At 38.6% G+C, this 26,715-nt stretch overlaps 1 protein-coding gene across 4 annotated transcripts in view; it reads left to right on the plus strand.

Annotated features, from left to right (window-relative positions):
- The window catches only part of col22a1 (collagen, type XXII, alpha 1), a 272,437-nt gene that overhangs the window by 111,034 nt on the left and 134,688 nt on the right, over positions 1-26,715 (plus strand). For all 4 annotated transcript variants that reach the window (XM_073048247.1, XM_073048265.1, XM_073048274.1 and 1 more), the window contains 6 exons: positions 6,771-7,046; positions 10,986-11,066; positions 12,347-12,463; positions 14,850-14,894; positions 19,597-19,650; positions 22,106-22,144. In XM_073048247.1, the coding sequence (XP_072904348.1) occupies positions 6,771-7,046; positions 10,986-11,066; positions 12,347-12,463; positions 14,850-14,894; positions 19,597-19,650; positions 22,106-22,144 (612 nt within the window). The remainder of the gene's footprint in view (positions 1-6,770; positions 7,047-10,985; positions 11,067-12,346; positions 12,464-14,849; positions 14,895-19,596; positions 19,651-22,105; positions 22,145-26,715) is intronic.

The following is a 26,715-nucleotide window of genomic DNA, read 5'->3' on the forward strand; positions in this document are numbered from 1 at the left end:
GAATTAAATTCCATCTGTTATTGTTCTGATAACATCATCAATGCCAGCATTCTATGTATTTCCTTCAAGAGTAGCTCGATGTGTAGTTGTGGAGGAATTTATTAACTTTATAGTATTACGTACCCCGTAACTGGGTCACTTACCAGCAAAGATAGAGAGGTCCGTTGAAGTCTGATGGTACTATTTTTAGCAGTATTTATTGATAAAAATACACAAAAATAATATCAATGCAAACATACAGACAATATACGTCGTCAATACTAAATCTAAAAGCGCGGATATAAAAATAATCAATAAGAAGTAGCTGTATCGTTGTCTAGGGGATAATGTATTGTCCGATGGAAATATAAAAGTCACTCAAGTTCATTCAAGCTGCAGCTTTTTGGTTGGAGAGAGAGACGGAGGTTTAGAACTTGCCCGTTTTCCTTTTTTATGATGTCGATCCTTCGAAAATGTCGTCGGTGGTGATCTCTTCCTTAGCTAAGCCGTCTTCCGTGGTAGGGCCTCAATCCCGGGGGCAACAGGAAAGGACACACGTGGGCCCTCCACCGGCTGTCGCTATTAAATGCTGTCACGGGATTTCTAGCGTTTCTCCTGGTGCGTGTGTAAGGGGTTGTTCCCCAGACCCTCTTTTATCCTTACTCATGGGGTCTCAGATGTCAATCAGGTTGGGGAGGATGCCATCCCCCCAACCAGCCCACGTTGCTCATTCCTTGAGGGCTTCAATGAATAGCATAGTGCTCAATACACAATTCCATCTCCAAGAGACAATGGCCGTTTCCCGTGTCTTTGTATCAGTGAGGGGCCAGGACATTCCAAACCCCCTGTGGATTCTGCGTCTCTCTCTCTCATTTCCTGGGTCTCCAGACCTGAATTAATAGCAATCTTGCGATTCTCAAAAAGGAGGGGGCTAGTTTGTACCCTTCTGCCCCTCAGAATTGGGCACAGGCGTAACAATAGAATGTAGGATAAAAGTCATAAGCAAGACTTGGTTCATATTTGGGTTGGTTTGGGAACGGAAGTTTCCTGATTGAAGTATTTTCAGGAGAGATTGAAAAGCTGAAATAGTGGTGGAATCCGCATCACTGGTGAAGTATTTAGTAGAGAGTATACTTTAGAATGCTCCCCATTCTGCTTTCTAGACCCTTTCTAGCTATTGCTATAGTTCATGAAAATGAATGGAACTATTGATAAAGGAGCCAGTGAACAATGGGAAATTGAATACAATGCAGTGTTTACCACAGAGTTTCAGTAAAAGAAAAGAGACAGAAAATGTATGGACTGCAATGGGGAAAAGATTGGTCCTGGGGTAATAGAGAGAAAGGTTGGCAAATAATTAATTAAACAGTAGGAAAAAATTCTAGATGAGATTAAAAAAAAGCCAAAATGTCAGTCTCATGGGGAAAACAAGGAGCTGTGCCAAAGGGACGATTGACTATTAAAGAGATTAAATTTGATTTGAAATTTCCAGGTGGGGCTTGTGATAAAATTATGATTAAAGATATATAAGATTAAGTGATTTATACCTTCAAAACAATAAGAAAGGATTTTGTAAAGGCCACGAGGAAAATTGTTTTTTTTTAATTGCCTACAGGCACTGTTAAGACAATTATTAAGAATGTTACAAAGATTAACTCAATAATAGTGATCAGTCAGGCACAGAGAGTATCTTTATGTATTGACCTTTATTGTCTCAACTAAGAAGAACATGAAATTGCAAACTGAATAGCTGTGTGCATAGCCACCATGTTTCCCTGACCCTCCATGATCAGTCAAAGAAAAGGCAATACCCAGGATAAGGAGTCTATGCTGGCCAGGCTTTCTCCTTGATCCCGATGTAATCTCCACATTTCCTACTTCAGCAGTTTTTGGTATCCACAAACTTGTCACTGCCTGTACTCATAAAGTTCGCAATTCTTATTCTTTTCCTTATCATATCAATCTATGATGTTTCAATTTTGTTGGCTCCAGGTCATTTTAATGACCTGTGTAAGTTTTCATTGGATAAGGCTACAAGCAATATTGCTTAATGGCCGTTTCCTTCAACCTTGTGCCTTATGTAATTTCTTTTGTTCTATCCAATTCAAACTGGTTCAAACCAGTCTAAACAGGCAAACACTGGGTCAAGATAACCAGATCACAGGTTGTTCCTTCTGCAAGCTCCATTTTACATAATAAAGAGCTTCTTATCTGAAAACGATCTCAGCAGAAAACTCATTGTATCAATATTCAGTTGCTCTGATTATTCCGGAGTAAGATTCAGTTCACCATGCCACTCAAAAAAATGGCAACTGCAAGGACAGTGTCACAAAATGGCCACCTCCATTCCTGTAACCAATGGCAAGAACACAAACTTTTACTTTGTGGATTCCATGGCCCTTGCCTCATTCCAGTTCACTGATTTGAGAATTGAAGTTCTCTCTGGCCAACAAGAGCTTTTATAACTGTGTAGAAAGTAAAGACCAGAAGATACAGGAGCAGAAGTGGGCCATTTGGCTCATCAAGTCTGCACCGCCATTCAATGATGGTCTGCTCCAATTCTTCCAGTATAAGAATCAGGATCGTGTTTATTATCACTGGCATGTGATGTGAAACTTGTTAACTTAGCAGCAGCAGTCCCATGCAATACATAATAATATAGAAAGAGAAAAAAATAAATCAATTACAGTCAGTATATGTATTGAATAGATTAAAATAGTCCAAAAACAGAAATAATGTATATTTTAAAGAGTCAGGCAGTGTTCATAGGTTCAATGTCCATTTAGAAATCATATGGCAGAGGGGAAGAAGCTGTTCCTGAATCATTAAGTGTGTGCCTTCAGGATTCTGTACCTCCTTCCTGATGGCAACAATGAGAAGAGAACATGTCCTGGGTGATGGGGGTCCTTACTAATGTACATCACCTTTCTGAGACACCTCTCTTTGAAGATGTCTTGGATACTGCGGAGGCTGGTACCCAAGGTGGAGCTGGCTAATTTTACAACTTTCTGTAGTTTTTTTTTTCGGTTCTGTGCAGTAGCACCCCCATACCAGACAGTGATGCAGTCTGTCAGAATGCTCTCCACAGTGTGTGTGTATGTGTGTGTGTTTTTTTTCAAGAGTTTAATTGACAAACCAAATCTCTTCAAATTCCTAATGAAATATAGCTACTGTTTTGCCTTCTTTAGAGCTGTATTGATATGTTGAGACCAAGTTAGATCCTCAGAGATCTTGATACCCAGGAGCTTGAAATTGCTCACTCTCTCCACTTTTGATCCCTCTACGAGGATTGGTTTGTGTTCCCTCATTTTGCCCTTTCTGAAGTCAACAATCAGCTTTGTTGTCTTACTGATATTGAGTACACGGTTGTTGCTGTGACACCATTCAATTAACTGGCATAGTTTGCACCTGTACACCCTCTCATCTCCATCTGAGATTCTACCAACGATGGTTGTATCATCAGCAAATTTATAGATGGTATTAGAGTTATACCTAGCCACATAGGCATGGGTATAGAGAGAGTAGAGCAGTGGGCTAAGCACACACTCCTAAGATGTGCCAGTGTTGATTGTCAGGAAGGAGCAGATATCATCACCAATCGTCACAGATTGTGGTCTTCCAGTTAGGAAGTTAAGGGAGGTCCAGAGGTCCAGGCTCTGTAGTTTATTGATCAGTACTGTGGGAATGATGGTGTTAAACACTGAACAGCATGCTGACATAGGTATTTGTACTATCCAGATGATATAAGGCCGCGTGAAGAGCCACTGAGTTTGCGGCTGCTGTAGGCCTATTGTGGCAATAGGCAAATTGCAGTGGGTCCAGGTCTTTGCTGAGGCAGGAGTCCATTCTAGTCATGACCAGCCTCTCAAAGCATTTCATCTCCACAGATGTGAATGCTACTGGATGATCGTCATTAAGGCAATTCACACTACTCTTCTTAGGCACTGATATAATTGTTGCCTTTTTGAAGCAGGTGGGAACTTCCAACCATAGCAGTGGGGAGAGGTTGAAATATCCTTGAGTACTCCTGCCCATTAGTTGGCACAAGTTTTCAGAGCCTTACCAGGTACTCCATCAGGGCCTGCCGCCTTGCAAGGATTTGTTCACCTTAACATCGGCCTCTGAAACATAGGGTCACTGGGTGCTGTAGGGATCTTCATGGTAGTAGTTATATTCTCCCTTTCAAAGTGGGCATAGAAGGGTTTTGCTTTGTAGCAAGTAATGTCTTGCAAACCCTGCCAGAGTGACATCCATTGGGATTTCGCCTCCAATCTTGCTCATAGTTGTCTCTTCACTCTTGAAATAACTCCCTGCAAGACATACATACATGGTTGTCTGATACAGACCTGAATCACCCAACTTAATAGTCACAGATCTCGCCCTCAGCAGATGACAAACCTCCTGGTCCATCCATGGCTTTTGGTTTGGGAATGTGCAAGTTTGCATAGGCACACACTGATCCACATAGGTTTTAATGAAGTCGGTAACAACTGTGGCATTCTCATCTAGGTTTGAAGTATGAATCACTGAATACAGTCCAGTCCACCAATTCAAAGCAGTCCTGTAAGCATTCCTATGCTTCCCTAGTCCATACCTTCCTGGTCCTCACGACTGGTGCTGCAGTCTTCAGTCTCTGCCTGTACTCAGGGAGTAGAAGTACAGTACAGGCAGATGATCAGACTTTCTGAAGTGAGGGCGTGAAATAGCATGGTAGGCATTCTTGATGGTGGTGCAACAGTGGTCCAGTGTATTGTTTCCTCTGGTACTGCAAGTGATCTGTTGATGGGATTTATTTAGTGATTTTAGGGGTATTACAGGTCTAGTGAGCAAAACTGGGACAACACTGATACATTTGTGCACCTAATTTGATCATGAAGGGCATACACCATCTCTTCTGCTTTTGAAAGACTCAACAGTCCTATCTTGACGGTGTAAAGTGAGTCTGAATCACTGCGTCAGGTACGGAAGAGGTTAACCAGGATTCTGTGAAACAAAGGACGCACGTGGTCCTAATGTCCCTCTGATACAGCACCCAGCTCTGAGATCTTTGATTTTATTTACTAGAGACTGTACATTTACCAGTAAGATGGTTGGTGTTGGGAGTCAAAATTGCCGTTTCCTTAAATACACCTGTATCCTGATTTACAGCCACTCTTCCTATGTGGAATCCGACAAGAAGTATGACTAGAATTGGCATTGTTTCCATTGACTTCAAGCAGCAATAGTTTATTCATTCACATTAAGACATCTTTATTACCTGCACAGACCCTGGAAGCATTTGTGATTCTCTGCTGTACCAGGCTGAAACGGGAATATTTTAATCGTATCCATCGAGCTGTGCAGTTATGGGTGGAGTAGAACTCTTGTGCCCATGCTTTAGGGACAATAGACTTGCTATATCATCCATCCCACCAGGGGCTTGATGGTAACTATGAACCTTCCTCTTCTCCCGTACAACTGTTCCTTGTAGCCTGAATGTTGCCTGCTAACTTATTTGAAATCATTTAACTTGATCGACACCAAGAAAAACTGATGGAATCACATCAATGGCCCATCCTCTACCCGACATAGTTTTATATTCCATGAACAGCAAAGATGACACTAGTAGAGTGGTGTGAGAGTAGGATGTAAATTTTACCAATATTAGGCTAGGATTAAATCAGCAATAAAGTGACTTGAAGGAACAGAAGAGCAAATTCTACTCTGTATCTTAATGAATAGATAAATAATATAATAAATAAGTCAATGATCTGCCAGCAGAAGTGGTGGATGTGGGTTTGATTGCAATATCTAAGAGAAATTTGGATAAAAACATGGATGAGAGGGGTATGGAAGGCTGTGATCCAGGTGCAGGTCGATAGGACTAGGCAGAATAACAGTTCAGCACGGACTAGATGGACTGAATGGCTTGTTCTTGTCCGATAACGCTCTATGACTCTATTCAGGCTTTGCTGATGATTTCCATGTTTAAATCATTAGTTGGAACTCAAGTTTAAGGACAAGAAAGGAAACATAGAAACATAGAAAATAGGTGCAGGAGTATGCCATTCGGCCCTTTGAGCCTGCACCACCATTCAGTATGATCATGGCTGATCATCCAACTCAGAACCCTGTACCTGCTTTCTCTCCATACCCCCTGATACCTTTAGCCACAAGGGCCATATCTAACTTCCTCTTAAATATAGCCAATGAACCGGCCTCAACTGTTTCCTATGGCAGAGAATTCCACAGATTCACCACTCTCTGTGTGAAGAAGTTTTTTCCTCAACTCGGTCCTAAAAGGCTTCCCCATTATCCTTAAACTGTGACCCCTCATTCTGGACTTTCCCAACATCGGAAACAATCTTCCTGCATCTAGCCTGTCCAATCTCTTTAGAATTTTATACGTTTCAATAAGATCCCCCCTCAGTCTTCTAAATTCCAGTGAGTATAAGCCTAGTCGATCCAGTCTTTCTGGAATTTAGAGGTGAATGTCCTTGAAATCATGGTCAAGCGTGACTGAAAAACTTCAGAAAAGGGCAGAATAAAAGATGAAATCAAAGTTAAGAGAATTGTTGCACAGCCTATTCTTAACTTCTTTGGAGTTTTGTGACCATCAGCTATTTTGAGAGCCAGCAAGATAATGATGTTATCACAGCTTTAGCTGGTATTTAACTTGAGGATATAGAGGTACTGAAATGGAATGATGCACATGTAGTCACAGGCCATTGGTGATGAGTGAATCAGGATATCAGTGGTCCTTGTCTGAAATATGATGACATCTTTTTAATGACGAATTTCCATTTATTCAGGTATCCATTCGTTTGGATGGTGAAAACAAAGCTGTGGAATATAATGCAGTGGGATTGAGGAAAGATGCTGTGAGGACTGTATTCAGAAACAGAGAAGTCAGCAGCTTGTTTGATCGCAACTGGCATAAGATGGCACTAAGTATTCAATCGGATAGTGTTTCCCTTTACATTGACTGTAAGCTCATTGATACCCTGCCAATGGAAGAACGGGAGAACATTAATATCCAAGGAAAAACAGTCATTGGCAAGCGCCTGTACGACAGTGTTCCAATTGATGTGAGTATTATCCTATTGGCCATCTGGAAAAGACTAATTAAAATTGTTTATTAAAAGTGATTGTACATCAGTTATTCTAGACACTGACCTGTTTGATTGGAAAGCGTTCATTTTTCACATTGTATAGTATTCGGAAATAGAATCAGGTTTATTGTCACTGACATATTTGTGAAATGTGTTGTTTCATGGCAGTAGTACAGTGCACTACATAAAAATTACCAGAAGTAACAGTAAAAAATAACGCAGAAGAGGAATAGTGAGGTAGTGATAATTGGTTCCTGGATCATTCAGGAATCTGATGGTGCAGGAGAAGCTGCCCGAAAATGTTGAGTGTGCATCTTAAGGCCCCTGTTCCCTCTCCCTGATGGTGGTAATGAGAAGAGGGCATGGGTTGGATAGTGAGGGTCTTTATTGATGGTTGCCACTTTCTTGAGGAACTGTTTTTTGAAGATGTCCTTGATGGTAGGAAGGTTTGTATCTGTGATAGAGCTGGCTGAATCCACAACCTTCTGCAGCCTCTCTCAATCCTGTACATTGTAATCTCCATACCAGGAGTGATGAAATCAAACTGATCTCCACCTATAGGAATTTGCTGGAGTTTTTGGTTACATACTAAATGTCCTCAAACTCATTCAACTTGCTCATACCAAAAATATACTGCACACTGTAGCAGATAAGGATATTTTATAGCAATCAAGGCCATACCATAGGGCCTTTTGATCCTTGAATGGATAACTTGAATCTACAACCATGGAGACATCTGTGGGAAGAAAGAAGGAAAGGAAGGATTAGAACAGCATTAGAACTGAGAGCTCTGTCAGTCATCACTTCTGATTTCCTCCCGCCATGTGAGCAGCCCTTCAACAACTCTGTCTCATTTCTTGCTTTGAAGGGTGAAGAATCTCTGAGACTATGACTTGTATCCACGGTTCCCTAGTAATGTACAAATGAGGGCCAGTTATTTTGTGGTCTGATTTGCCTTTCTAGATAAACGCAGACAGTAACCTCTGAACATGCAGCTTTAGAGAAATGAGTGAGTTTATGTTGTCATTAATTTCTGTCGTGAGAGTGAACCTTTATTATCCTGATCTTCAAACTCAAACAACAATGGGAAAAAAAACACAACAGGGCCATTTTGGGAAAAAACCAGCAAATCAAAAAGGTGAGAATGTAAGGATGACTGCAGATCTGGTGTTTTTTTTTTTCTCAAGTACCTTTCTCAGATCAGATAAAACAATTCCTGCACAGCTTTCAAAGATCTGGCAAGATTACTGTCATATCTGGAACTGACAGCATAAGTACCAGGTAAATACTGGTTTAAACATGCTAAGCAGAGTAAGACTGGATTTACTGATTCTCCTCTTTCCTTTTCCATTCCACCCACCCGCTGAAAGTGTGCAAGTATTAACAAATGAAGAATTGTCATATTTAAGTTAAAATAATGGGAAAGTGGGAAAGTACTCATTTCAGGGGCAATTAATTGTTATGTTATGTAAATTCAAAACATAAAATAAATCAAAAGAGAAACAAGGGAACCCGAGAGAGGCATGTATACTTTGTTTTTTTCTTTAAATGAGGCACACAGGTATGACATGGTGACATAATGACATGGTGGTGGCATCTGTCGGTCTCGAGAGACCATGGATCTGTGCCTGGAGTTTCCAGGGCGCAGGCCTGGGCAGGGTTGTATGGGAGACCGGCAGTTGTCCAAGCTGCAGGCCTTCCCCTCTCCACGCCACCGATGTTGTCCAAGGGAAGGGCACTAAGACCCATGCAGCTTGGCACCGGTGACGTCGCAGAGCAATGTGTTGTTAAGTGCCTTGCTCAAGGACACAAACATGCTGCCTCAGCTGAGGCTCGATCCAGTGACCTTCAGGTTACTAGTCTGATGCCTTGCCCACTAGGCCACGCACCAACACAACATAATGACGTACAGTACACTATTCACATACTCTTACATATAACCCGTAATGTATTATGTAAACAACAAAGAATGCTTAATCAGACAATAGAAGTGACGACAAAAATCGACATCAGTGAAATTACTTCTAACCTACACTTTATTAAACTGCTCAACAAATGGCAACATTGTGTACATGTGTGTGTATATATATCAGAAAAAAAACCCAACCCTAAAACGTAATAACACACAATGTAACATGTAACATATAGTGAACTTAACCCTTAACAGTCTAGGTGAATTCTGCCTAATGAAATTAAGGAGTCCCTACAATATTTACAATATTACTCAAATATTACTGAAATATTAAATACACAACGTTCCTTCCTGCTGAGCTGTAAACTCCAGATCAATATAGAATGCTGTGAATCCACAGCATAATAAATTTTAAAATGTCCCATTCAGGCCTAAAGATTTAATAGCTGTGGAGCTTTTCTTGCGCTTCTGGGATTTCTTTCCTGATGGGGTTACAGGTGGGGGGGGGGGGGTGTCACTCTGCTTAGCAGGACAGACTTGTAGATGTGAAACAATCTCAGGTTTTGGGGCCTATGAAATAATCTCAGATTCTGGGGCCTCCACTGTGGTGGTTGTACGAGTTGACTCTGGTTCTGTCGGAAGTGGACACCTTTCTTCTCTAACAATTAACTCTGCTCTCCTCAGCTGATTGAAGTGTCATCTCCAGATGTCATCAGACTTGATATTCACTGTATAGGAGAGTAGTCCAGTTCTGTCCTTAACCTGTCAAAGAATCCACTTTTGATCACTTCCGTAGTCCCTCACCATGACTGCTTGGCCCATTGAGTCTGCTCTACCATTTCATCAAGGGAACATGATGAAAAGACTATGGGACATTCACTTCCATCACTCATAACATGTGACATGACTGTGCCTATAAAGCAAGGCATCACAGGCAAGGCTCACTGGATGATGTGGATCATAATGTGTGAGTACAGCGTCTGACGTTACCATTTCCTTTCCCTTTTGGAAAGCCACCTCTCACTGCTTTGATCATTGCCATTTCTCCCCGATCTATAGTAATGTGTTCAAGAGGCGGAGCACAGTAGCCAGGTTTGGCAGAAACCTGTTAAGGTAATTGACAAATCCTAAAAAGAAGCACAACTGTGACGTGTCCTTTGGCAATCGAATGCATCTATCTTTCCAATGTAGCCAACCATTTCTGCTTGCTTTTTTAAAAAAATCATTATCATCATCCAGTATTTACTGTTCATGAACCCCTGAATCTTGTCTGTTTTCAACCTATTTTTAAAACAAAACTACTTCTGTCCCTTCCCAAAGAAACAGGGCCTGCATTTTTTAAAAACTCGAACATCTCACTGCACTTCACTGGGTGGGTAGTCACCTCAGGTACATTTAAAACTTCCTCATCACCACTGTTACGTTTTGTAACTCCAAAACATAAAACCAATTGGGGAAAAAAAAACACAAGGAAACCCAAGAGATGCGTGTAACCTTTGTTTTTACTTAAAGCGAGAAACTCACATATGATGTGATAACGTATGCCATTCATGTACTTTTACATATAACTCCTAACAAATTATATAAACAACAAAGAATGCTTAATTAGAAAACATATTTACAATATTACTCAGTTATTACTGAAATTTGAAATTCCAATAGCTACATAACTCGCGATGAAGAGGCAATGAGTCATCATCTTTATAGTTGTTAAAGAAAAGTTCATTAAAATAATAGAAACCATATCGCATAACTATTTTGGGTCAATCGACTAGTGTTGGATCTTATTTTTCGCCTATTCCATGACATCATATTTTTGTTCACTCTGATTTGGATCGCTGTGTGGTGAAAGGCCCAAATTCTCCTGCAGAGCCATACCAGGTTTCAGAGGGGCAATGCACAATCTGTAGGAGAGGATGGAACCGAAAATAGATACAAAATAAATCACAGTATCATTCACAATCTTCCAAAATAACCCAGAGTGCTTCCTTTCTTTATTCTAGTTTGACCTGCAGCGGATTGTAATTTATTGCGATGCGAAGGATGCCGAGCTGGAGAACTGCTGTGATCTGCCCAGAAACCCAGTGAGTAAGGAGGAAAGCATACAAGGAGACACATGATTTGAAACATGGTAGAACTAATTTTAAACAAAAATTGTTCCAATGAAATTTGTTTTACAGTATCCCAGATTTGGCACTCCTATAAGCTTTTAATTTTTTTGGCCTTGTGTTAAAGTGTCGTGGATCTTTTCCTTCACCAAAACTGCTTTCATCCTGTAGCTCAGAAGGCAGGAAGATTATCAGATGAGTGGGACTTTGGTTAGATAAGTGCAGCAGTACTCTGGATGAGCCAGTTTATGGCAGATTCTGGGCAGTCAGGAGATCATTGAGCTGCCACTGTCTGGGGGTGACAGAGGTACAGGTAAGTAGCAGAGGAGCTAACGCTAAGGGAAACGTGAGGCAGACACAACTAATGTTCACTTCATTGAGAATAAATTGATGCTTTACTCAAATAAGATGCTATAGTGGCAAAATTTGTCATGAACTCGAGACAACGCCAAACAAGAGGGCAGTGAAGTTAGGTGACACACTTTTTGGTGGGTTCAAGTAGCAAGGCTGGTGGGGTAGCATGGTGGCTGCAGAGTACAATTAGAGAGGCTTTTATTTTTCCTGACTATTTATTTCTAAATCATGGACTGAGACATGATGGAATATTGGATGAGTAAATAACTGATTTCAATGTGTCACTCAATAAATATCTAGTAGTAGATAAAGTTCAAAACAAAAACTACATATGCTAGAGGAAATATTGCAAACATTCAATAGGCCAGGAATGAGAAACATAATTAATAAAACATTACAACTGATTTGGAAAAAGAGGAACAAAGACAGTTGGCGGGATGGGAAGATATATACTGTAGAACACAGGAAATATCTATGAAAAGTTGAGACCAAGTCACTAATTGCAATAGTGAAGTGGAAGTTAAGGTCAAATTGAACTTCTTTGACTGTGTAAGGTGATATACTTGGTAAAGTTGGGGGACGTGGCCGGCAATCAAATGATATGAAAAAATTAAACAACCAAAAAAGCTGAGCCTACATAAGCAATCGTTATGAATTGCAGTTTATGCCTAACATTTTGTCTGAACTGGAATTAATGGCAAGGAATTTCACAGTGTTCAATGGGTAGCCTGTGCTATATTGCACATCTTGTACAATGGAACAAGGATAATTTTCTACCACTTTCTGGAATATTTGATATTTATCCCTGTATTGTTTGTTGCAGATTTGTTTCTGAGATATATTGATATCTTTATGTCCTAACCTAAAGCATGACACTGACTTTTTTTCTCAATGTGTTTCAGTGTGAGATTACACTTGCCACCCAACAACCTTTATTGGAGATTTCAATACCTCCACAACCACCTGCTGAGGCAGACAGTACAAAGGCGGTCAACTGTACTTGTACTAAGGGTGAGAAGGTACTAGACTCACTTGACTAAATTAGAGAACCATTATTGCCTACAAAGGATAGGAGCAGAATGGTTGGTGAACTTAGGCTTCTGTCTACAAAACATGGAACCTTGTTTAATTAGAACCTTGAAAATAAAACCTTGTTTCATTTGTTTTTGAGCAAAGTCAATAGTGAGTGTTTAAATTGAGAATTACTATGTGAGGAGTAAGTTACCGAGTCCCTTCCGGTAAAACAACAAAGCATTTAAAAAGCACTTCTATTCAAAGAACAGAAACTCCATGGTTAAATAAGTTTCCTGTCACATCTGGACCAAAGGTTAAAATCCAGGGTCTGACAAATGGAACTGATGTTTTACCTACGTAAATAATCTGCCAGATGTGCAAAAGTGAGTTCAGATTACTTTGAATGAAACTGTGTTGTGTCTGCACGCAGCACAAAACTGAACAAAATATTAAGTTAGAATTCTGACTGATGGATGATTTCAAATGAAACATTAGTTGGCACTACCTCACAGATCCAGCAGCTTCAGATGTGGTCAGTGTGAAGTTTGTAGATGTTTACCAGATGCTGTGCTTTCCTCCCACATTCCGAAGATGTACTGGCAGATTTACATTACACACTAATGTAAAGGCGGCTAAAGAATTATTAAGCATGTGAGAAAGGACACGTTACAAGAATAAAGAGGGTGCAATGGGTTTGTTCTATTGGTCCTTTCTATTGACCCAATTAGCTGAACAGCTTCCTTATCATTTTAAATATTTAAGAAACAAAGATTCAATGTACACTGATATTTAAATCTTTTTAAACTGTAATCTATAATCAACCATCATCTATAATATAACTGTAGAGAGTCACCACTATTATTACTTCAAAAGCTCGTCTATACAGGATGTGGCACATCTGAAAGTTACAAAAGGGAATTCACATTAATGTTGCAAGTAACATAAAGAAGACTGAAAAATATCTAATTTATGTAGAGGCAATAAAATAGCGAAGGCACATATGGACCTCTACAGTCAGAAATTGGAGAAGTCATAATGTGGGACAAAAAAATAGAGAAAATAGTTTAGTCTGTTTTCATGAAAGGAGACACAAATAACCTACCAGAAATGCAGGGGTGAAAGTTGTCTATTGACATGGAGGAATCAAAGAAAATTAGTATTAGCAACGACAACATTTTTTGAGAGAAAGTAATAGGGTGGAAAGCTGATCATCTCCAGAGAACATATCACAGAAAGCTGAAAGTGATAACTATAGAATTGATGGGTTAATTGGTTGTGAGATTTCTATAGACTCTATGGAACAGTTCCTGCAGATTGGACAGTGGTTAATGCAACTCTATGATTCAAAAATGGGGAGACAAAAAAGATGATACAGAGAATGGTTTACTTAATATTTTAGTAGGGTAAATATGATGTTATTCCCTTTGGTGGGGAAAACAAAAAAAACAATGTTAAATTTAAGTGATGACAGATTTAGAAATGTTGATATTCAAATGGACTCAGGAGTCCTTGTGCAGTGATAGCAAACAGGTGTAGCAACTAGTTAAGACGATGTGTCAGCGATCGTTGTAAAATGTTTTGCATGCATGAGCAAGGATGTCTTTCACCAATTACTTGGGGCAATGGTGAATCCACACCTGAAGTATTGTGTGTAGTTTTAATCTCCTTACCTGAAAATATATACCTGTCATATAGAAAGTGCCAAAAATGTTTACTAGACTGTTTTCTGGAATGGTGTGATAGTCATCTGAGGATTGGGTTAACTAGTGTTTAGAATCTCATTGAAATGTATAGGCTGATTTAGGAAGGATAATTAACCTAACTGTGTATCTAGAACAGATGTTCATAAATTTAGGAAATGGAGTAGGCTGAGGAAAGGGAAATCTCTCTACTCAGATTGTAGAAAGATCTTCTACAGAAGGATGTGGCAAAGTCATTGAATATATTTCAGGAGAGATGGTTATAGAGTTAGAGAGTACTGCAGAAGAGAAGCAGGTACTTCGGACCATCAAGGGCTGTCAGGAGAGAGTAGAAATATGGTATTGAAACAGCCATGATCCTATGCAATATATAGCAGGCTCAAAGGGCCAATTTGTGTTTCCAAGTAAGAAACAGCTGAAGGCTGATGACAGAGTTGGCATATTTCTAATTAAATGTAAAAAAAAAAGTCTCTATTATTTTCTGAATTAGAGTTAAGGAGTCCCTGTTACTAAGTTTTAAAACAACACAATGTTTCACTGTAGTCTCCTGGCCAATATTCATGTATTGCATTAATCACTGAAGCAGATTCGCTCTTCATGGATATTTGGATGCACAAATTGGTTGAAGCAGTATCTCAAAATTACAACAGTAATTTGACTTCACTCTCTTTTTCTGTTATAATATTCACAGGGTGATCAGGGCTTCCCCGGTTTTCAAGGACCCAGAGGTCCAGAGGTCAGTTTGGCTTTTGCTGGATAATTATATTTTAATATATGAAGAGAATTCATTCTTGAGTATCTCTTTCAACATTTGTTTACTCAGGATAGCCTCTATTATTTAATTTCTAAATGCTAGATTCCAATATAATGTAAGCTGATCAGGATTTCATGTAAATGAGCTTGACCAAATATACTGTTGCAACTATTGACAACTACCTCTTATTAAAAGTAATGAAACTGTAAGGATATAATAACTTTAAGAACCAATAATGAAGGACTCTGACTTAGAAACATGTGCACTGCATATCAGTGCTAAAGGGTTTGTATTGAAATCTTTTATGTAAATTATTCCAATCTTTAATTGAATTCCTTAATTTATGAGCATTTATGGGGTTATGACCCAAACTAACAGATTTATATGAATGTTATTACCTGCAGGTTTTGAATGTCATAGCTAATTGATCTTTCAGATACAGAACTAAAGCAAAGAAGCAGCATGAATCTTGTGAAGAAAATGTCTTTTCAGATTATTTCAAGTTCTTGTGCCCATTGCCACCACTCCCGACCAAGTAGCAAACCATCCTGATTTGAAAACATTTCACCGATCCCCCATTGTCATTCAGTGTAAGGCCTGAACTCTCTCCTCAGGGAGTATTGACTCTGGAATGGGGGTTTCCAACCTGGGGACCACGGACCCCTTGCTTAACGGAAGACCTGCTTGGAAGGATTGCAGCAGTTCGGGAAGGTGGCTCACTGCCATCTTCTAAAGGAGAGTTATGACTGCCATGGATAGTCTTGACGGTAACAGGAAAGTTCAAAAGAAATATAACAACAAGAAGGAACGATAGGTGAATTAAAGGATTACACTTTTTGTTTATTTGCACTCACTTCCCAAAACTGATTGATTTCATTGATTTTGCTGATGAGCACCAGTGACAGATGGCAGCAACTTTCAGCACAGTGCTCAATTACATACACCACTGTATCACAAAAGGCCCTAGTAAATCTTCATTCCTTTTACCCCATCCAAACTCCCTCAACTCTCCCCATTCCTTATTTTCCTTCAATGTCTTCTGCCATCTTTCCCACCCAAGCTCTATATTTCTCTCACCTCTTTGAGGGATAACATGAAAATCACTGATGCAAACCACAATGGACAGTCCATGGTTGAGCTAACAGCTGTGAGCTCTGACAGCTGTGAACATGTTTGCTCTCTTAACTAGGAGTAAACTACAATCACTATTTCTTAAAAGAAGAAAATTCCTAATTTAGCAACTTATTTGACAACACCCAATTTGACATTATTGCAAAAAAACATAGCACATATTGGACAAATCAGAATGGAAAGAAAGCAATTTCGGGGCTTAATTATGTAATTCCTTAGAACTATCACAATTTGCTTGTGTTGAGCTTTGAGTCTCACTTGGAACTTGGAAGTTATTTGATTTACAGTATTTCAATTTCTCAAACTTTGAGTGCACTCTTTCAAACATAGCATAGGCTTTAATATGACTATGTAAATATGGTCAGATCTTCACAATTATACATTGCATGAAATATAATTATTTATATTTGGTAGCAGTATTTCACAGGGTACTAAGGATGTACACAGCCTGCTTATTAACTGTGATTAAGATACACCCATAGACAGGATGCAATGTAAGCATAATCATCATTAATTTTCTAATATTGTAGGACAGTATCTGATTGATGAATTGATAGAACTGTTAACCAATGTGAAGACTCTATATTTTTGAGTTATTAAGCTAAAAATCATCACAGTCATTAATCATGGTAGAGCTTAGCAAACAAGAATCAAAATTAAGGCCAAATTAATTTTTTTAAACTTCCATCCAATTCTCCAAATGAAGTGGAATTAGCATGATATTAGCTGAGAATCATAAATATTACTGTCCAGCTAAGTTTCAATTGAAATTATATAAAGGTGCAGTCAAATACACTGAACAGAGCAAAAGGCGTGAGCTCTGTTAAAGGAAACTAATTGCCTTGGGAGCAGAACAGTGAAGATTCATTAGTAACCTAATTTGGGGGAGGGAAGGTTTAATAAAGAAAAAAACTAAGTAGAATCGCTTTATATTCTCCGAAGTTTAAATGACTGAGATTCTTTCACTGATGGTAGGAAGATATTTCAGCTAGAGGGAGGGTCAGGATAAAGGGATAACCACAGGTTAAAGGGAAAAACAGGAAGTTCTTCTCTCAGAGAATTTGCAAATTGTGTGAATTCATTTACTGGAGGGAACTGTATATATTAAGTCATTAACTATATTCAAGGCTGATAGGTAAATTTTGGACTATAGAAGAGTTTAAAAGGTCATGAGAATCAGGTAAGGAATTGAAAATTGTGGACAAAATTCAGTTCAACTGTGGCAATGAAGCAGATTTGATGGCTAATGCAACTAGTCCTGCTGCTAATTTTTGTGTTCTCAAAATCCTGATAACAGTGCCAAACATACATGAGAACTGGCCACGCATTTTTTCAGTGGCATCTGAAATACTTCTGTCATACTGACTTCCACTTAATAATGAGGTAGACTGCTTTGCTATTATCCTAGCAGTAAAAATAGGATGAATCTAAACCATCCAATTGTAAGTTCAAAGTCAATTTATTATCAAAGTACATGTATGTCATCATATACTATCCTGGCATTCATCTTCTTGCAGGCATTCAGAATAAAATAAAGAAATACAACAAAATCAATGAAAAACTACACAAAGACAGGCAAACAACCAATGTGCAAAAGATAAACTGTGGAAATACAAAATAATAATTACAACAATAAGTAAATAAATAATACTGAGAACTTAAGGGGCAGAGTCCCTGAAAGTGAGTCCACAGGTTGTGTGAGGTGAGTGAAGTTATCCATGCTGATTTAGGAACCTGATGGTTGAAGAGTAACAACTGTTCCTGAACCTCATGGAGTGAGACCTAAGGCTCCAGTACCTCCTTTCGATGGCAGCAGCAAGAAGAAAGCATTGGATTGCTCCTTCTGTCTCCCCTCCATGAACAGTAAACTGAAGAAGCGATCAGTAACTACAATATCAAACAGTAGTAAATCAAGGCAACTAGACTTGCTGCACTGTCTAGAAGACACTTCACCACTCATCCAAGGAATTTCTTCAGATCTGATCCATGGTGAGGCATCTTTAACCCTGCTTTCAAACCACCTGTCCAAAATGTACACATTATTATCATCAAAGGAATGTCCCTTGACTTTTAGGTGTAGATATACAGCCATGTTTAGACCTGATGAGTTAACCCTCCTATGCTGGGCCATCCGTTTGTGAAGTGGTTGTTTTGTCTCGCCGATATACAGATCTGTGCAGCTCTTATCGCATTGGATAACATATACAATATTACTCTGTTTATGTTTGGGTGTAGGGTTAGAGCTTGGGGTGGATGAGTTTCTGTCTGAATGTCTTTATAGGTTTGAAAAACATAGGGATTTGGTGTTTGTTTAAAATCCTTCTGAGTTTCTCTGAAACTCAATCTACACATGGGATGACTATGTTTTTTCGGCTGCTTTGTTCCTTACCTCTGTCTGCTGGACTGATGCCCCTGCTGGTTTTTGGTGCTGTCTTGATGAAGGCCCAGTCAGGGTAGCCACAAGCTTTCAAGGCTGCTCTCAAATACTTGCGCACCTCGTGTTCGGCTGTAACATTGGTGGGCACATTCTCGTCACGGTGATGTAGTGTTCTGATAACCCTTAACTTATGTTCTAATGGCTGATGAGAGTCAAACTGCAGCTACCGATCTGTGTGCAGTGTTTTCCTGTAAACTTCAATATCTAGATGTCCATTTTCTTTGATAAGCACTGAACAGTCAAGAAAGGCTAGTCTATTGTTCTCAACGTCTTCTCATGTAAATTGATGCTGTTATCCACTGAGTTGCACAGATCTGTATATCGGTGAGACAAAAACATTTTCCCATTCCCTCTGCACTCTTTTGGCCTCACTAAGAAATTGTGTGTGATAAATTTATACATAAGCTGATCACAAAAAGATGGCCCATCATATCAGTTCAAGATTCAGCTGCATATCTACACTTGAAGGACAAGGGACACTCCCTTGATGTGTACACTTTGGACAGGAAGGACAGGTGGTTTGATAGAGGGGTTAAAGAACCCATCTTTGTCAAACTAGAAAACCTATCCCTGAACAGAGGGGGTGGTGTATGACACCACCGATCAGTTACTTACAATGTAGTCCTAACGTCTTTACTCCAGCATCTCCACAACAGTTCACACTTCCATTCATGCAAAGATAAGACTAATGACCCTCTCATCACCTCGACAACTCTTAACCGTCATGTGATTGCTATACCTTTAAACAACTCAGCGTTTATAAGCCGGAAAATTCCCCATCATGGATCAGAACTGAAGAAGCCTCTCAGATGAGTGGTGAAATGTCTTCTAGAAAACACAGCAAGTCCAATTGCCTTGATTTACTACTGCTTGATATGCAATGACCTGGATGACTGAGAACATTCATAGACACATCAGTAATGACCTTACTGGTGCTCACTTTAGGTTTCATTGCTTGATTCCAAACCTCATTACAATTGTAGTCCAACTCTACTCTTTTTCGTAAAACTATTTTCCCATTCCCTTTGCCCTCTTTTGGCTTCACTAAGAAATTGTTTGTAGTAAATTTATACATGAGCTGATCACACAACTATAGCTTTCATTTCTTCTTGGCAGGGAGAACCTGGCAAAATGGGACCATATGGTCCCAAAGGACAGAAAGGAGAACCAGTAAGTATTTGATTATAAAAAGTGGTTTGTAGTCGGTAGAGTATCACTTTGAGTTGGACTTTTGTCTCTAAGTTAGTACCCATGCTTTATTGCTGATTTAAATGTCAGACATATGTGCATGACCCCATTGCCCTTTAGAGAGTCAGCATTTCTTATTCAACAAAAAGCACCAAATATATTTGTCTAATTGCAGCTTTGTAGGATGCTTCTAACACATATGAGCTCTGATGTTTTTCTACATAATAACTTGCTGTACTAATTGGCAATCTATTGAAATATTTCAAGGTGCCTTGCCTTTAAGGTTAAGAACTGCAGATTACTAGACCTATGCAAATAGAAGGCATCTGGCATATCATGACTTATTAGAGAAATCCAAAAGTTGATCTTGCCATCCAATCAGATACCACAGTCCTCAGCTTAAAAAATAATTTTCCATTAAACATTGCACTGATGTCAGTCTCTCTGATGAGCAACTCACTGCATCATAAATAAACCTTCTTTCCTTACCCCTTCATCTGCTATTACTAAATGAATCTGTGACATATCTCAGAACAGAGTCATTTACAAGTTCAGTGTCAACTGCTGAGTGCTAACTGATAATATTTTGCATGTCCCTTGGTCATGCTAGATATCGTATCATTCCCAGTTACCTATGTTGGCCTGATTCTTGGCTGTCATAGAATTTATTTGTTACTCAAATTACTAATGAAATAAAGATGATAAAAACATTGATAATTTTAGCTGCTAGTTACTTAATATATTAGACAAATGGTCCTCTTCAACTACATTAAAATGATGTTCTCTTCATGTGAGAACCTCAGTTATTAATCCACAAAATTTATCAAGAAAGCACCATGTGGTGAAAAGAGCTTGGGAAAATGTTTGATATATTTATTTTAGTTATTTATGTTTATTTAGAGATACAGCACAGTAATAGTCCCTTCCAGCCAATGAGCCTGCACCACCCAATTACACCTATGTGACTAATTAACCTTCTATCCTGTGCATTCTTGGAATGTTGGAGGAAATCAGAACAGCTAGAAGAAATCCATGTGGTCACAGGAAGTACATACAGGCTGCTTACAGACAGCAGTGGAACTGAACCTGGGTCGCTGATGCTGTAGTCCCATTACACCAGCTATTATGCTCCTGTGCTGCCCCAATATCTAGCATTTCTAAAGCATCTATCAGTCTCTTTTGAAAATAAGACATGTCAAAAGAATGCTTTATGGATTGTCTCCAAGACTTATGAGAGGTGACCTGACAGAGGTGTATAAGATGATCGTGTGGTTAGTCAGAGGCTATTTTCCCCAGGGCTGAAACAGTTATCACGAGGGCACAGTTTTAAGATGCTTCGAAGTAGGTAGAGAGGAGATGCCAGTGGTAACATTTTTATGCAAGAATGGTGAGTGCGTAGAATGGGCTGCCGGTGATGATGATGAAGGCGGATACAATAGGGTCTTTTAAGAGAATTTTGGATAGGTACATGGAGCTTAGAAGAATAAAGGGCTATGGGTAACCCGAAGTAATTTCCAAAGTAAGTACGTGTTCGGCATAGCATTGTGGGTCAAAGGGCCTGTATTGTGCTGTAGGTTTTCTATGTTCTGTGCATCACAGCATCTTCCATCGCAGCGACACCTTAATGCTTAGACATCTTCCTTCTTTAATTCTTTGCAGTTTATTTCTATATTTTTCCAAGTTTGTCAAAGATGCTTCCTGAATTGCTCACTGCAACAAACTTAGCGTAGAAGAGAATTCCCACGGGGTTTATCGCATCTGAAGAAATGTTGTATGCATCTTCCCATAATTCTTCACTGTAACTTACTGGACAACCAGATGATCTTTTCATAGACTTATGTAGAAGTGAAACAGACCCAGTGACACATTTACCAATAAGAGCACACTTACACTAATCCCATTGACTCTTCTATCGAGTTCAATCCTCATCTCTGGTGCTGCCACTGTGGAGTTTACAAATCTCCTGGTGACCGTGTGGCCTATCTCTAGGTGCTCAGGTTTTCTGCCACATTCCAAAGATATGCACTTTGTTAGGTTTCTGGCCACTAATAGGCAGCAAATGATAGCAATTTGGAAGAATTTATGGGGAGAATAGAATAGGAGCAGTGTAGAATTAGTGTTGGCATTAATTTGGAGTGAAAACTTGCCTCCAAGCTGTATGATTATAACTTTATCTCTTAGGGTGTGTCTGGTGGTTTGCTAAGTAACAGTCGGGGAAAAAAGGCCCACAGAAATCCAAAAAGTATTCTCTTGACGTGTCTTTTTTTCCAAGGAGACTTGTAGAGATTGAAATAACCTTAACAAACAGACAAGGTGAAACTATGTGAAATTAAATGTCTGAGAATTATGGAAGCATTTTGGATTGTTTTTATGGAATATTTATGTTCATCCTAATGATTGCTAATAATGCTAAATGCATAATATTTTTATACTACAGGGTAGAATAAGTTATACTTCAGTGGAGCAAGGTGAAAAGGTAAGACAACAATTTCTCCTTAAAGCTCAACTCCCATATCACATTGGATAATATTGTCAGCATCTTCTTTAAGAAGTGATGTTTAGAATTTGACACAATAATTCAGTAGTGGTGTAAGTGATTTAGAAAACTGTTATATGCTTCCTTTCTTTTCCATGCCGCTTATGGGGAAAAAAATGTAATTCTTTATATCACTTTATATAATTTCTTTTATTCTGTGTCTTCTACTTCCAAAAGGTTTGTGTTTAGGATCTGGTAGTCTTTTTATTCTGGGATGGAACCCATTTTGAATCTCAAGTTAAGTTTGTGAACCTATAATTTATTGTTGTGCAAATTTTGGCTATAGAATATAGAGGTAAAATAGTTTTTGGAAGAGAATGTTTCTTTGGAAAGGATCCTATCACTCCTTGGCCAGCAAAATGCCATTGTCACCTTTGAGATCCTCAAAGTGAAGAGACACTCTAGACATGGCTCATACCAATGAACACAACTTCTTATTTTCCCCTTTTAATGGGAGATCTGCTTCTTCTGCTCTCATCCTCTGATCCTGGTAAACTTTGGTATGGACAGCAGCAATGGCTGCAGAGTAATGTACCTTGACATATCTCAGGAAAGTGGCTTCTATTGCAAATTTTATAGCCAGTCTGCTCCAGATTTTAAATCGGTCAACTTAACTTGTCCAAAAGTTCAATTAGCAAATTTGAAGCTTTTATTGTAATGTAAGTACTGATCTTAAGTTGATGTCATAGCTATGATTACCTGGTTTATATGCAGTCTGATAGCAAGTCTGTCTGTTGATGCCTGGAGGAAGCTTTAACATGTTGCTAGAAACTTGCCAATATATTAAACGTGTACACGCTTCCATAATGTTTAATTTTGCTTTGATATATACAGAGCTCTGGAGTTGCATGCTTCAAAACTGGAATAAGATATATTGGTCCTCTTGGGCCTCTTATCCAGATGTTAATGACATGGATCAGAATAGTGCTTGAGACTATGATTTTCCATTGCTCTTTGAAATAATTGTTTCTTGCAGTAACTTTAAAAAGGGGAGAAATTACTCCTTAATCCTGCCAGTTCATGTGAATATTTTATAACATGTTCAGTCAGTTGCATAGCACTGGCAATATCCCATTTGTTACAAAATGGATGGTGGAATAGTTATTCTAATAAACTAATGGGGATCTGGAGAAGTTGGATGGTGGTCAAAGACCACATAAGGCTGTTGCTTATAATCCTCTGATCATTTTTGAAGACTTGTATAGCCATTTCCAGATCTTTGGAATTAGCTAGTTTCATAAAGAGCCATTTAAAAGTAATCAACACTGGAATCTATTAGAGCAACGCTGACTAGGTTACTGTGGGTGGCATCACTTGCAGGCCCTTTTTAACACTGGAATAATTCTGAACTGATATCTGATGCTTATTCCAGTTACAATTCACTTGTGATGTTGGCTTCTTAAAATGTATAAATATGTCTTTAATAATCCTTTTTCAATCTAGTCACAAAAATCCTACTCTGCAGGATTTGGCTGGCTAAAATAAAAACTGTTTGTTAGACTTAGGTGACTTGGGTAGTAGAACAATTTTGAATTTCAACTGTTCTAAGGCTTTAGCAAAACATATACTCTAGTACTGTTTAGAGAGAATGGTGCACTGTCGGAGACTTAACTTGGATTTGAAGTTCAACTGATGTTAGATCTTTGCTTCATTATCTATTCATATGGATGTGATACACACAGGACAATGATCTGACTGATATTTGCCCTCTAACCAAAATAGATTAATTAGTGCTGATGCAGGGCTTCAACCAGAAATGTCAGCAATTCCTTTCCTCCCACCAGTGCTGTTCAACCCACTGACTTCCTCCAGCAGATTATTTGTTGCTCCAGTTAATTCATAATCTGCAATGTTGTTTGTGGAACTCCTTCACATACAAGTTGGCTTTTATGTTTTCTGTAATATGGAGTGACACAGTGGTGTAGTGGTTGGTGCTGATGACCCTGTGTTCCAGATTAATTGAATCCTGAAGTTGTGAGGTAACCTGGCTTTGATCCTGACTTTGGAGGTGTTGGAATGGGGTTTAATTTCTGCCTGGTCTGCTGGTTTCCTCTGGCATCCCAAAAATGAGTAATAATTGGCTACTGTAAATTACCCCATGGTTTTAGATAAGTGGCAAAAGAATCAGATGAAGTTAATGTCATGTGGAAGAGGATAGGCTGCAGTATTAGAATGGATGGAAGATTAATGGGACAGATGGATTACTCTGCTGGGAACCATGGTGAACATACTGGGCTCCCCCTGTGCTACGGCCATAGCTCAAATGTGGTTCTAACCTGCAAATCTTACATACTGTACACACACAAGTGCACAACTGTACTCCTTTCCCATTCCAGCCCTCACAAAAACATCTTGAGAAATGAGATGCTATTCTGAACCAATTTGAGCTGAAATAGAAAATAATAATTTTAAAAGCAACCAATAATTCTGCAGTATGTGTCTATTTTTGTATTAAATGCATTCTACTAAAACTCAGGCATAATGACATAGAACTGTTGCAACACATTCTGATGCTCTATACATGTTGATCTATACTGTACCAGTCTGTATACAGAAACTAATTAGTTAATGTTACAGTCAACAAAAGCTCACCTATTTTTGACTTCAACTTAAAACAGATTGAACAAGCATGTACAAGTAGCTGGTTGGATGCTGTTTGATTTGAAGGTCACTAAAAGTTAAATTTGCTCCAAATGAGTCTAAGAATAAAAGGATCTATTAGGGCATTTGGCCACTAATGAATTTCCCAACACGTCAATGATATGTTTCCAGGTTGACAGAAGGGAAGTCTCCCACACAATATGTAATGCTAAAACACCCACAGCTAAATGAAACGGAAATGAAACAGATGCTGCTTTAGTTATAGAACATTACAGCTGTGCTGTCAGGAATAAGCCGCCGTCTGAATTTTCCTGAGCTAATATGCAACAAATACATTGTAATATTCAGCCCAAATTACATTTTTAGAGATACAACAGAGAATTTTAATATTTTGGGCTTTTTTTTACAGTCAGCTGTCCAACCAGTGTGGAGTGGCTCCATTGTACGTTTTATTTTAAAATGAGAATACATATTTCAATCAGAACAAGGCAGAATAATATGCAGTTGCTATCCATGGATACATCAACAAGCCCAAAAGGGCAGATAGTCATCTTAACTGTAGAGGCTTTTGATATTGTCCATTATCAGAATAATTTTAATGTATGTTCACTTTTGGAATCAGGCTTCATTTTGGGTTTGGTACTCACAGTGTGAAAGCTAGTGAAATACTTATGCATGTCCAGTCTCCTTCTGAAACACTGTTTCAACAAACAAAAATAGCAGCAAATAATAAAATAAGATACTTAAATTAGGAGAAACAAGTAACTTGTAAGCAATTCGTTAAAAAATAATTAATGGCCAACTACACAAGTCAACATACCACATGCAGAATCTCTCATTTCCTGACAGACATTATAATTCTAAAAGAATCATTAAGATTGTACAAAATAGGGACTTGCAGATTAATTCAGGGAAAACAATTTGACTTTGGTAGTTGCAAATGACTATAAACTGGATGGAATTTTCTGGTCAATGTAGCCCAATTTGATATTTTATTAATTGGTAAATCTAGCTGCCAGGTTATATTGAGAGATTACCCATTAGGACGGAAGTACACTTCAGGAATTTTGCCCACTTCTTTCCATATGTGATGACAGGTATCTTCTATTACCTTATAAAATATTTAGTTCAATTTCAAGCAATTCATATTGTCAATACATTGAGAACTGAAAAGAAATCTATCGTGTTATTAACTATTGACAGAGTTTGGGGAGTTCAGACAATCCATGTTAATTTATTTTATTGTCAAGATGGTCTCATGCTTTTCAAGCAAAACAGAAAATTATTTCTGGAATCCATAGCTGGGGTTTAAGGTGAATGATATGTGTGGATAGGTCCTATGTTGGTTAAGTGCAATCTCTACGATCTAGTACTTATCTGACCAACTCCAAATTTTAATTAAAGACAAGAATTGGGAACCAGCATTATTTTATGCAGTGGGCAAGGATCAAACAGCAGTCAGTAGGTTGTTGATAGTATATGAACCTGAAAGAATATGTACTATAAATCTAAAGATAGTAATATCAATGCATAAAACATTATTGTCTTGATCTGTCTGAGTCCTCAATGATTCTTCATCTACAGTGGAAAAAGGTGTCTCACATTATGAACCTCTTGCTGATATCTGTGCTTTGCTTTTTGTTGCTTTTGGGGCAGGCAGTGATCTGTAATTCCACCCCCACCCCCCAAGTAAGTTCGCCAATTCGTTTTTTCTTTGGTGTTTGAGCAAGAAACAAGCCAGAGCTTGGAGGGTTGCAGAACTGTAAGAAATTAGAGTGAGGATTAGGAGGAATTTGAAACTAAGTATTAACATTTTAAAGATGGTATTGTAGAAATAATTGGAAGATCAAAGATAGGAAATAAATGTGGATACTTCTAGAAAAAAAAACTCTATCCACTTTTTTTTTATT

The sequence above is a fragment of the Hemitrygon akajei genome, chromosome 1 (genome assembly GCF_048418815.1).
Source record: "Hemitrygon akajei chromosome 1, sHemAka1.3, whole genome shotgun sequence".
Taxonomy (NCBI): domain Eukaryota; kingdom Metazoa; phylum Chordata; class Chondrichthyes; order Myliobatiformes; family Dasyatidae; genus Hemitrygon; species Hemitrygon akajei.